Source organism: Chroicocephalus ridibundus, chromosome 14 (genome assembly GCF_963924245.1).
Source record: "Chroicocephalus ridibundus chromosome 14, bChrRid1.1, whole genome shotgun sequence".
Lineage (NCBI taxonomy): Eukaryota > Metazoa > Chordata > Aves > Charadriiformes > Laridae > Chroicocephalus > Chroicocephalus ridibundus.
Window position 1 is genome coordinate 8,836,011 of NC_086297.1, and position 12,445 is coordinate 8,848,455.

General features: G+C 51.6%; 1 protein-coding gene across 4 annotated transcripts in view; it reads right to left on the bottom strand.

Moving 5' to 3' along the window:
* Nucleotides 1-4,423: 4,423 nt before the first annotated feature.
* PRPSAP1 (phosphoribosyl pyrophosphate synthetase associated protein 1) overlaps nt 4,424-12,445 on the bottom strand; it is a 29,838-nt gene continuing 21,816 nt past the window's right edge. For all 4 annotated transcript variants that reach the window (XM_063351856.1, XM_063351857.1, XM_063351855.1 and 1 more), the window contains 3 exons: nt 9,391-9,461; nt 8,516-8,662; nt 4,424-7,851 (listed from right to left, as the gene is read on the bottom strand). In XM_063351856.1, coding sequence (XP_063207926.1) covers nt 7,693-7,851; nt 8,516-8,662; nt 9,391-9,461 — 377 coding nt within the window. In that variant the 3' untranslated portion in view covers nt 4,424-7,692. The remainder of the gene's footprint in view (nt 7,852-8,515; nt 8,663-9,390; nt 9,462-12,445) is intronic.

Below are 12,445 nucleotides of genomic sequence, written 5' to 3' on the forward strand. Positions count from 1 at the left end.
CTGGGTTTTTGGGTTTTTTTTTTTTTTTTTTTTTAGTTTTCAAATCAATCTTGCTTAAAAAAAAAAAAACAAACAACAAAAAAAAGAAAAAAAAGCAACAAAAAACAGGTTGAAGGTTTTTTATTAAATAATAACGAATTAAATAATAATAATGAATTGAATAATTAAAAAAAATAATCACTTTTTTCACACCAGCTGTCCATCCCCAGCCGCCCGGCTGCTGGATCTGTCCCACGGGACCCCGGTGCCTGGCAGAGGTGGCCGCTGGACCAGCCCGGCTTGTGCTGTGCTGCTTTGGGCTACCCGGGGCTGGGGTGGCCCCACGGCAGCCTCCAGGGCAGGCAGGAGGGACCAGCGGGACCAAGGGGGAGACATGGGTGGGGGAAAAGCTGTCACCCCACGGGTGCCCTGCCATCCCCGTTATCCCCATCACACCCATGGGATCCTCTCCCCCAGCCTGCCCCGGCTGTACCTTCCTTTTGCGTGAGCCCAGGCAGCTGCTCGCCCAGTTGGTCCCTGCGGATGCGGCCGTCCTTCCCCAGCAGATCCGTCACGTTGCACTGGGAAGCAGAGAGCAGGCTGGCTGAGCCACAGGGCCAAATTCAGCATGCCCAGGACACACTCCTGCACGCAGCTCACCCTGGGGAAACTGAGGCACGGACCTCCCTAGACGTTGAGCATCACCCTCCCAGCCTCAGCTGCCCCTGCCTTTTTCCTACCTTCATCATCCCTACCTTGAGGCCGGTCCCTGTATCCCATGTAGAGGACACCAGGAGGCAGGAGCTGGGCTGTCCCAGGTGTAGAGCTTAATTTCGGCAATTTTTTTCCCACAGGAGGCATCTGAGCCCCCTAAGCCCAAAGTCATGCTGAGATCAGACACAACTCATCACATGTGGCTTCAGCACCCTTGTGACAGAGACTTGGGCCAGATGGCGCAGCTTGGCGGGGGGGGGAAGGGGCTGTAAAACCCCACAGTGTCGGAGCAAGAACAGCCGACCCTCCGCAGCACATCTCTGTCCCCCCACCCTGCCCAGGCCCCCCCAGACCCCTCCACCCCCACGAGGGGAAAAGCTCTCCCCTGCTGGGGCCAGGCCACCCTGCACCCCAGGGGGCAGGGAAGGGTCCCCGTGTCCCCTGCCCGTGGCCCTCCTGCTGGTTGTGCTCTGGCTTGAGGCTGTTGGGGGCGGGCAGGGGCAGCAGGGACAGGGTGGCCACGGTGTGCCTGGGGAGGGCAAGAGCCATGAATGAGTGACAGAGGACAAACAACCTACTCGGGCTCAGGGCAGCGCCCTGAAACCCATGGGCTTGTAGCCCATGGCACCCTCCTGCCCCCCAGAGGGAGCTGGGCAGGGCTGTGTGTGTGTGGGGGGGGGGCTTGGCAGGGTCACACCCCCCCAGCAGACACCCAAACCCCTGTGCCCAGCCCAGCAGGGCACCACCAGCACCCATCTCCCCCCACGGTGCCAGGTGCTACTCGGGGCCAGGCACCCTCACGTCCAGAGGCCAGTCACAGGACAGGTTGCAGACATGGGTCAGCAGCAGGCTGGAGGGGGGAGGAGAGGGCTGGGTGGGCTCCTGGGGGGGGGGGGACACTGCCCTGCCCGCACGCAGGCAGCAGCAAGGTGCTGGGCACTTGGCTGTAGCGAGTTACAGCGTTTGCAGAGGGAACCGTGGGGTTTGGAGCCTGGTTTAACCCCACCACGGTCCCAACCCACTGGCTGGTTACAGAATAAGGGGGGGTACGATGGGGTAGAGCGGCTGCTTGGGGGCTCCCACCTGGGAAAAAGCTCCACCTTGTATTAGACACCAGAGAATCTGCAGAGGGGAGCACCCAAACCCCACCACTGCTCCCACGGGCACCCACAGCACCCCAGTCCCATGGGAACTGGGGACACTGGCAAGGACAAAAGAGGGGGTTTCTTGTACCTCTTGCTGGGGTGGGATGCTCCCAGCCTGGGAGCTAACGCTGGGCCCGGGGAATGCAAGATTCACATGGATTTTAGGCTGAGCTTTGTCACAGCTGCCCCAAGGACCAGGACATGCTCACCTTGGCCCCAGTGGCACCTCCGAAACCCGGCAGCTGCCCATGGCAGGCCGAGATGTGGGCCGAAGGGCGCAGACGCCCACGCCTGCTATCTGAACTGGCCCTTGCACCGGTTTCATCGCTTCGTCAGCACTAATTACATCCCAGCGCCTTGCCAGGAGGGCAGGTCACAACCCAGCTCCGTGGCGCCGCATGTCGCACCCCTGCCCGGGGGGGACAAACTGCCATCCCTGGCCCTCGCCACAGAAAGCCTTTGCACCCACACCCCAGTTTCAGGTGGGGAGGGCTCCATCCCGCAGGTGTCCCCTCCTTGTGCCTCCGCTAATGTCGGGAAGCTGCTGCTGGAGAGAGAAGGCACAGCTGCTTCACCAGCATCCACAGGGTTCGCTGGCTAAATTGGTCCCGTGCCAGGGTACCATGCGGGCACCGTCCAGGATAGCCAGAGGGACTGGGGTGAGCACTGTCCCCAAAGCCACCACTGTCCCCATCGCACTCACTCCTTAATCCCAGCTGCACCATCAGCCTCCTCCTGGAGCTGCCCCAGGATCCTCTTGCTCTGCTCCTGCAGGAAAGCCCCCAGCTCCAGGCGGTCCAGCTGTGGATGGGTGCACGCCCTCAGCCAGCCGCCCCGGGATGGGACATCGTTGTCCCCAGGGGGTACGGCTGGGAGGGGGGACCTCCGAGGGGAGGGCAGCCAACAAGCCCAGGTGCTGTGGAGGCTCCATGGCCTCGTCCAGCCAGGGGATGTGGCTGGGAACCCCACCAGGACCACCCCACCGAGCTGGTGGGCGGTGGGAGCGCTCCCCCCAGACCTCACCTGCATCGGCTGTCTTGGTCACCAACTGCGTCAGCGTGGCCTTGGTCCTCTCCAGCTCCTTCAGCTCCATCACCTCCTGCTCCATCTCCTGCAGCATGGACCTGGCCAGCGAGACAGGGGCACGCGCAGGCTTAGCCCCTGGCTTTCCAAGGGCGTCCTCATTGCCTGATCTGGGAGTGGCGGTGGTGGCAGAGTCAGGGCACTCAGCCCCTGTCTCGTCCCAGCACAGGGGCCTTTCAGCTGCCCCTCTCCCTGCCCAACCCCCCCTGGCATCCCTGCAGCCCCCTCAGGGACTGCCACCAGCTCACTTTCTCCTTCTCAGCCTGCAGCTCGCTGGCCAGGCCCTGCAGGGAGGACACCCGACCCCAGATGGTGATGCTCTCCTCATCTGGAGGGACACGGTCCAAGGGGACATGCTGGCAGTGAGGAAGTCTCATCCTTGGGGCCAGGCTCTGAGCATGACGAGCCCCCACCCCAGCGTATCCCCACACCAAGCACCCCCCTCAGGGCTGCCCACCTCCCTCTGGAAAGAGCAAATGGAGCTTCTCCAGCTCCACGTTGTCCAACTTAGTGGCTTCCAGCTGGGCTACCTGCTCCTTCAGGTGGCCAAGCTGCCTGATCTGGCAGAGAGACTCCACTGTCCCCACACAGTGGCCAGCAGCACTACTGGAGCATGGGGGCACTGCCAGCTCTTGTGAAGAGGACATGCCAAGGGATCCCACCTGTATCCCTGGGGGGTGGTTTTGGTGCCAGGGGACCCTGGCTGTGTCCCCAGGGTGCTGGTCTTGATGCCAGAGGACACTGTCTGCATCCCCATGGTGGTGGCGCTGGCCATGGAGATGAGCTTGGGGCTGCTTGTGGTCTCCTGCAGCAGGTCCTTCCCAGGCAGCCGTTCCCCTGGCTCTTGGGGCTGCTGCCCTGGGCCCTGTCCCCCTTCTTCTCCAGGACAGAGGGTGCCTCGGTACGCTGGCCCCCTCCAGGCAGGGTGTCAGGCTGTGCCCCCGCTCATGCAGGTAGGTCGTGCAGGCCCAGGTGCCCAAGCATGGCCTGCAGCAGGTTGCACAGCACCATGAAGTTGACAGCCCCAACCTCGGTCATTGCAATGGCGACATCCAGCAGCTGGGACAGGCTGAGCTGGGCCACCGCTACTGCCCTGCCCAAACCCATGGAGGGACCTGAAGGGGACAGGAACCTTTCTGCCTGGCAGGAAGCGAGATGGGCAGTCAGCAGCCTTCCTCCTCCTTGCAACAGAGGGATCAAACCAGTGGTGGGGATTGATGACAGGGGACAACGCAGCATCTCCCATTGCTAGGTGACACCCCAGCCCCAGTCCCTGCCGGTCCTTGGGATGAAGTTATCCATGGGGATGGGAGATGCCAAGTTTCCCTGCTGCCTTTTCCACCTTAACACCTAAAATGCACCAGCGCAGCCTGTGCCCAGGGAGAGGCAGCTCCCTCCCAGGCTGAGTGTCCCTGCAAAGGAGGGTTGAGCCCTGCGTAGAGACAATACCTGCTGGTCACACAGCATGGGCCGGGATGAAACTATCCAGGAGGAGACCAGTCCCAAGGAAGCATCCCAATTTATTTTTTTTTTTTTTTGAGGTATTGAAAAGCATGACAGATTTTGCCCTCTCCCTTAGACGTGGAAATGGTGGAAGGCTGCTGCTAACAGCATCAACACATGGCTTTCTAGCATCTTGCTCCAAAGCAGAGCGCCGTATAAGCAGGGAAGAAGAAACGCAGATAAAGCACGTGCTTCCAGACAACCCTAGGAAGCGCTCAGACACTGGGAAAGTCTTTGAACCCGAGTGATACATCAGACAAGCATTTACAAAAAGAATCAACAAGAACTTCTTTTCCCTTATAACACTCCAAGTCCGACCATCCCACAGTCAGAGCACTGACATCTCCCTCCTGCGGCGAGGCACTCCAAGACAATTTCCAAGAGAGTGGGTAAACAGGAAACAGAACAGACACCTTGCACTTTGAAAAGACACAAGAGATCCGTTTTCAGGCATTAAAACAAAAGCACATAGATCTGCTCTGTGTGTGTATATTTATCTTTTCCAAGCTGGGAGGATTGAGTTCAAAGAGGGAGTAGAGAGATTAAGAGATGAGAACAAGATGCACTGAGGCAAGAAGCTAACCCTTTTATAAAAGGGATCCTAAGCCTTAACTCCAGAACTAGCAGAGCTGCCGGCTCAGGAGCTCTACAGCTACACCCCGGGACTGCTCAAACTTTCTAGACAGCACTCACGAACTGGCAGGAGAAGCTCCAAGACCCCTAAAATGGCACACGGCCACATCAGCACAGTGGTACAGCAACAGCAAGGGGTGAATCTCAGGGCAGAAGGCAAAATGAGAGACCAGATTTGATGCTGATGTGACGGCAGCCTAGGTCCAAACCAGGCCACGTAAGGCAGGCGCTGCGTCTTAGTGTACACCGGCCTCAACCCACCATCTCCCCATGACCTTTGGGGGCCCCCTGAATACAGGATACCAGTTTTCCTAAAGCAGTTAAGCATGCTGAGACAGGAACATCTCCTGGCTTCAGTTTAGCCAACTGCTTTTGGCTTCAGGTACAAGAAGGATAACTCAGGCTGTGGTCCCGAGCACGACCCAGGGGACACCAGCACAACTCTCTGCTCACTGGTGCCGTGGTTCCATGGTTTCTACACAAATACAGCCCAGTAAAAGCAAGCCTGAACAGGGCAACAGCACTCAAGAAGCCCTGACCTTGCTTCTGGCCGGTCTGACAAGCAGTTTGAAGGGGAGAGAAGAGCAATACTACTCAGATTTTTAACACTGGCTTCCAGTATGAAGAGCATGGTGTGGTACTGGCTCAGAACAAGGCAGCTAACAGGCATCTGCAAGGACTTCACACACTTCAGTCAATCCATTCAGTAATACTTACAGCACAGTAGTGTGTTACAGCACCGGGCCGAGGAGCCACGCGGTGGTTACAAAGTACAGCTGTGGTCTGTTGGTAGTATTTTGAAAATGCACAAAAAAACCCATAGAATGGTTAGAGTTGGAAGGGACCTTGAAAATCATCTAGTTCCAACCAAGGACACCTCCCACTAGACCAGGTTTCTCAAAGCCCCATCCAGCCTGGCCCTGAACACCTCCAGGGATTGGAAAGGACACCTCTAGGGATGGAAAGCCATCAGCAGCCTTAAGACCTCATCCAGCCCTGCACACCCTTTGTGGGATTTGGCTTGGGAGGGTTAATCTGTGCCGGATACTGGAGAAGACCAAACCACTCTGAGCTTTCATGCACCCTCACTGGCTACAAGACAGGATGCTGTTCTGCAAGACAAACTCCCCCAAGCCAAGGCACGCTTGTCTGCCTGGTGTTCAAAGCTTGTCCTGCTCACAGCGTCACTGCCTGCCCCTTGGCACCATCCACATCTTAGATGCTGGAGTGGAAGAGAAGGACGTAGGCAGAAGTTGAAGGATAAACAAAACCAAACAGCTGCCTGCTAGAGACAGCCCATCATCAGCAGCGCTCTTCTGAAGCAACTGCCTCCAGCAGGATTCGTTATCCCACCAGCAGGCTTAGAAAGTGGTATAGGTTTTACCGGAGTGTGTTTGCCTGCCTCATCAAGGGGGAAGATCACAGTTTGAGAATTTATTCTTCTATCATCCTGGAGACACAGCCCCTCACAAGCACCTTGTGCTGCTTTCTCAAGCATCCCCTCCAGCCAAGGATTAGCGTCACTCAAAAAAGGAGCAAGCAGCAAGTCCTACTTCCCCGTGGAAGAAGGCTGCAAGCTGCCAAGTGTGCATGGTTACAGCAACAGTCCTACAGTACAGACACAGCAGCTGTTCAGAGGGCACAGGGTTCACGGAAAGCACCAAAAATGAGAAGTCCTATGCTTTTTATTGCAGGTTCAGTGTTAGTGTTTTGGAGAGCACAGCTGCATTAGAGGCAGAGATTGTTCCAGCTCCCTTTCCCTATGAGATTGCCACAACTCATCAGCCCCAGGCACTTCCAGAAGTCACGCCTGGTTTTGCACTGCAGACAAGTGTTCAAGTGAGGACCTAGACCTGTTACTTGCCACTGAAGAACAATAATGATCCAAGACTGGCAAAATGAAAAGACCAGCACATTAACTACCATCCCTTGTCCTGCTGGGAGACACATGTGAGCTTGTTCCCAGCGCCCTGACACAAGGATGCGAGTAGCCCTATGAATGGGTTGCCCTAAACTGCCCTTTCTGGATGTTCCGCTAACTTAGTTTTGATGAAAGTCCTTCCTATGCTGTGCAAGAGATGAGAGGCCACTCAATTGGCAAGGAGCTGCTCTGCTGCTCAGCTAGCTCTGCCAGCAGCAAGCAGTTCAGCCCAGCTGCGTGAACGAAGCGCTTCCTTCTGTGCTCTCAAGCAAGTCACATTCAGAAACAGAAACCCAAAGGCTGTCTCCTTTTGCTGCCCACACACAGCAATGAGCACTCACTATTCCCTTCTCATAAGCTGACAGCTACTTCTTTTTTGCTTTTCTTCTCCCCCCCCTACAGGGCAAGGGATAACACACTAAAAAAAAAAAAAACCAAACAAAAAAACCCGAATAACAATTAAAGGAACTTAAAAATTCAACACCACACCGCCTCATTTCTCCATCTCTCAATTAAGATGCAATCCTCCCCATCGCCAGTGGCCTCTTCTATACACCTGTAAAGTGCTGGTCAGGTTGATTTTTTCCCCATTAGATCTCATGGGTCAAGACCCTGAAAACCTTCACGCTTCTACAAGAACAAACAGTTGTGTTATGCCTATAGTTTATGGTATTGCCTTTTCATGCACATTTCCTTCTCTTGTGGAAGTCAGGTCTAGTCATCAACAGTGATGTTGCGAAAGAGATAGGCCATGGACTCGCCGTTGTGGATTCGTCGGATGGCTTCAGAAAGAATCAAACTGATATCCACAGTCTTTATCTTGGGGCACTGGAGCTTCTGTACCTCGTGAGGAACGGTGTTGGTTACTACCACCTACGGAAAGAAAAGACCATTAGTTGTGCCACTGCTACGCTGTCACTCAACAGCTACCCGAGATTAACTCCACGAGTGGTGTGTACCTGCTATTTCACAGCTCAGGGGAAGACATCCTTGTGTGTTAGAAAAAAAGATTAAAATAAATGGTCTCCCCTACACTACAGTCAATCTGTTGAGGGGACCAGCACAACCAGCACTCTACAACAGCCACCTCCACACAGGCTGACGGGTCCATTTAGATCGCAGGATCTGACATGTTTGTTACTAAGGGCGAGGTTTGAAATCTTATCCTCTTAATGTAGCCAACAGCCCATCATCAGCCCGGGGAGAGGGCCAGGTAGAAGCCTGTACAGTGAGAAAGCGGTCACATGCACCCAGCTGCAGTAAGGGAAGTGACCAGGCAGGAATGACTAATATCTGTGCATTAGGCAGAAAACATACACAGAGAAGCAGATCTGATCTGAACAAGTATTAATCACACACACTTTTTTTTTTCCTCCCCAGATGAAGAACCAGCTAATCGAAAGCATCTGATGAAACCAATCATTTCAGATATGAGCTATGTGGCAGGGGAAGAACATCAGTTTGTGGGTTTTGGTGCCTTAAATCAACCCGGCCACCAGAGCCAGCCCTTCCTCCGCAGCCCAGAAAGCGGACGCACCTCATCAATGGAGGATTCCTCTATGAGACGGGGAGCATCTGCTGACAGGAGCCCATGAGTAGCCATCACAAAAATCTTGTAGGCTCCGCGCTCTTTCAGGATCTCTGCAGCAGCTACAAAGCTTTCCACATCATCGATGATGTCATCCTGAGAAGAAACAGAAATAGCATCAAAACTAGAAGTTTACCGTGCCTGCAAGGGCAGGAGTGGATCTGCAAGGTACTGCAGGTTTGGCCATGCACACAGCCCCCAAAAAAATAATCCCTGGCTAGTTCAGCTGCTGTTGAGACGCCAGGACAGACACGTGCACAATTTAAATCTGTGAACACCATTTCCCTAATTTATGGACCCTTTCACTAGTGTGCAAGACAAATATTGTGGCTTGGAAATAAATCAGTCCCTGCATGTGCACACACACAGAGTTTATCTTCAGCAAGGTACTTTTTTTCATGGTGATAGTAGCTGCATGTTGATGACTTACGCTGCAGTGTGGCACAGCAAGTCTGAGAAGCTCAGCAAGTTTTTTTTGTTTGGGTGGTTGGGTTGTTTGTTGGTTTTTGGAGGTTTTTTTTTTTTTTTTTTTTTTTTTAAACACTTCAGGAGATTTCTCTGCATGTCCTGGATTTGTTGGGTATTTGTAGATACCTGACATTTGTAGATTCAAGGGATTCAGGGCTTAAAGTGGTCAAGTACAAAGGGTTTTCAGCAGAAAGCTGAAATAACCAAAGTCACCAGAAGAACTGGAGAAAACAGTGGCAACAATCACGCTCCCACCCTACACCAGCAGTGCCTCCTACCCTCTGGGATAAAGCAGCGCAAGAGGAGGTGCTGGGAGGAAGCCACCCCCCACCCTCCCTTCTCCATCACACTCGTACCACGATGATGGCAATTCTTCCTCCAACATCTCCAACCACAGTTATTGGCGGTTTCTCCTTGGCCATCATCACTAAAGAAGAAGAAAAAACCAAAAAAACAAAACCCAGGTCAGTTAGCCTTGAGTCAAACCGCAACAGCTCTGCCACACAAGAGGCTCAGCCCTTAACTACATCTTATATTGCCACAGATACAGACATGTGCTTTACATTATCCTGACACCCACCTAAGTGGGTAACCACTGGTTTAACCATCATTTTCCTCCTTAAATGAATAGCAGTGCTGCCTAAAGATGAAGCTCTCAGTTTCTGTGGGGACCTCGTACTGACCTCCAAGACAGTAAGCAAATCCAAATATCTTCACAGACCCCTGTGCAAGGAGAACTACAAAGCAGCACATAGTTTACGGGACACGTCAGTGACATTCTTTGCGCTCTAGAACAGGACTTGAAAAAAAAAAAAAAAAAAAAAAAAAAGGGGTATCTCACGATTGGGAACAACAAATGGGCTTCTCCGAGCAACTCCTCTCAAAGGGCACATGCTTTACAAGCTGCAGTTTTTCACCTGTTGGACTCACTAATTCACCTGAAAGATTTGAGACTCGCACTGCAGCTTGCTTGCTTTCTCTCATACCACCAAACACACAAGGCTCTTTCAGAGGGTGTAAGGACCTTAAGAGTACCTGTTCAGGAAAAGAACGCTTAAGGAAGTTTGCTGATTTTTTTTTTTTTTTTTAAATGTTTTACCCAAAAGAGCAAGACAAAAATCCAGTTCAAACTCAGTTCTACAAACTCAGTGCAAGCAGCAACTGAGAGAAAAAGTACACATTGATGAGCTGTGCTATCTGACACCTGGTGAAGAGATGAACTAGGAAATAAGGCTCCACTCCCTCCCGGCTCTACTTGTGCCCTGACATGGCTCGTGCAAAAACTACACATTTAACAGGCTTTATCCCTTATCCCGAAAAGCTTTCAGCAGCAGTGTGAAAAATAACAAAGTTATGAACTAAGATGCACTGAGAGTGTCCATACGTAACACAGTCTTCAGACTCACACTGAACGGCACTCAGCCTCTGACACTGGCCAGGGACTAGCTGTGCAGAAGCCAAACCTCTTACTTGCCAGAGGGTGCTGGTTTATACAGAGAACGCAGTACAAAAAACCCCAGCATGAAAGGACACAGTGGTGGGCAGGCATGTGATAGGTGATAATCTGGGCTGGTCTAACCACTGAAGGAAAGACGAACATCCAGCATTTGTAACGCTTACCTGGCCCACTTGCACCCCTCCCAGATTTGCTACACTCCCTGTAGAGAACATAGAAGCGTCCTACCAAGGCACTTTGTACCTCTCCTCTTCATAAGCTCAAGGCTTGCCAGGATTCTGGCCACAGAGGCTTTTCACGTGCCGAGGAGTTTTGGAGGCCCTAGATAGCAAGATTTTTCTTCTTTAAGATAACCTACTTCCGTATAATACCTGAGCAGCATGAGAACACAAGCCACTGCCCATCAAAAAGCCTGTCTAAACATTGATTTCTGCCCTCCTGGGTCAACAAAGTCCTCCATGAAACTCCCCATCCTGCACAGCAGGCTGATCCAGTACTATTCCCACAACTCATCAGTGCCTGGGAATGCTCAGAGTGCCAGCACAGCTGGCTGAGTGAGTCAGACCGAGGGATGCGATGAAAACAATTATAAGGACCACAGCTCCAAAGATTCACCTGTAGTGCTCTTCTTCATATGCACAATCTACCTCACAAACTGGTTTTCTGTAAGCCTACCAAAATTGTATAAAAGGTGTTCAGTAGTTTTGTTTTGACCAAAGTTACATTATTCACTGCTAGGTTTTGCAGCTAAAGTCACAGCTACCTTGGACTTAAAGAGTTAATTGCTCTTTGGAGCACAGATTCCCCAGCCTCCCTTGCATTGTTATTTCTGACACTCCTATCAAATGCAAAGTCATGCCTAAATCCTGAAAGGAAAATATTCTTACGAGAAGGAAGAGTACTTGTAATGAACCAGGATTAAGCGTCACAAGAGATAAGTAGACCATAAATTTCAATTACAGGCACTACATACCTGCTTGGATTAGTTATTAGTTTATTATCTAGTTTGGACAGTGACAAAAGTCCTGGTGGGAGCTGTGAAATTCCAAAAGGATTACATCTGGCTGCCAACCCATCCTTCGTGTGCATCCACAGACGAGTACCATTTCTGTTTACAACAGCCAGGATAGGGAAAACACTTTTCTAAGACCTGAGGGAGCTGAAATTCAGCACTGTTCTACTGATAAACATATGAAGTTTCAGCAAATCAGCATCCTCCCACTCCATAAGGGAAGCAGGCACATTCCTTACTATGCTCAAAGGCTAAGACAGCAGCTAGCAACATTAGCAGTGCTTCGCATCTCTTGTCCGTTTTTAAATGCTGCATTCCATTTTTACTTTATTTTTAAAGTATGGTAGGCAACACGTCGACCTACCCGGATCCTAAAGAGATGTTCTCCCTTTTTCTTGTTCAATTTTCTCTGCAAAGAAAAGAAAAAAAAAATTGCAAGCCAAAGATCTACCCACAACCACATCAAATTGCAAGAGAACTTTGATTGCTCCAACATGGTGAGAGCTTACGCAAGGGTTATTGTGGCCAGTTTCTTCAAAATCTTTGGACATATCACGATGCACAAGTCAGAACTGCTACAAGAAGGTGACTTGAAAAAAGTTTCAAATAATAGAGAACATTTTTCTCTCAGACACAAAACCTCTATTTTTATGTGGACAAAAGAGGGCAACAGAAGTTGTAAGCTGTACTCCTGCCTGGCATAACCCTTTGGCTTAATGTACGAGTTTATATTAAAAGAGTTGGTTTTTTTCCTGGAGAGTAAGAAAAGACGCTTGTGGTATCTGTAGCTTTTAGGGGGAAAAAAAATAAAGACAAGAGAACGAAAAAACAACCATTATTTTTATAAAACAAGAATATCAAAGAACATTGAGGGGTGGTGAGGAAATAAGTTAATCAGCCAAACTCTAACCTGCACTTTCATTTTGATATGAGTAATATGGGC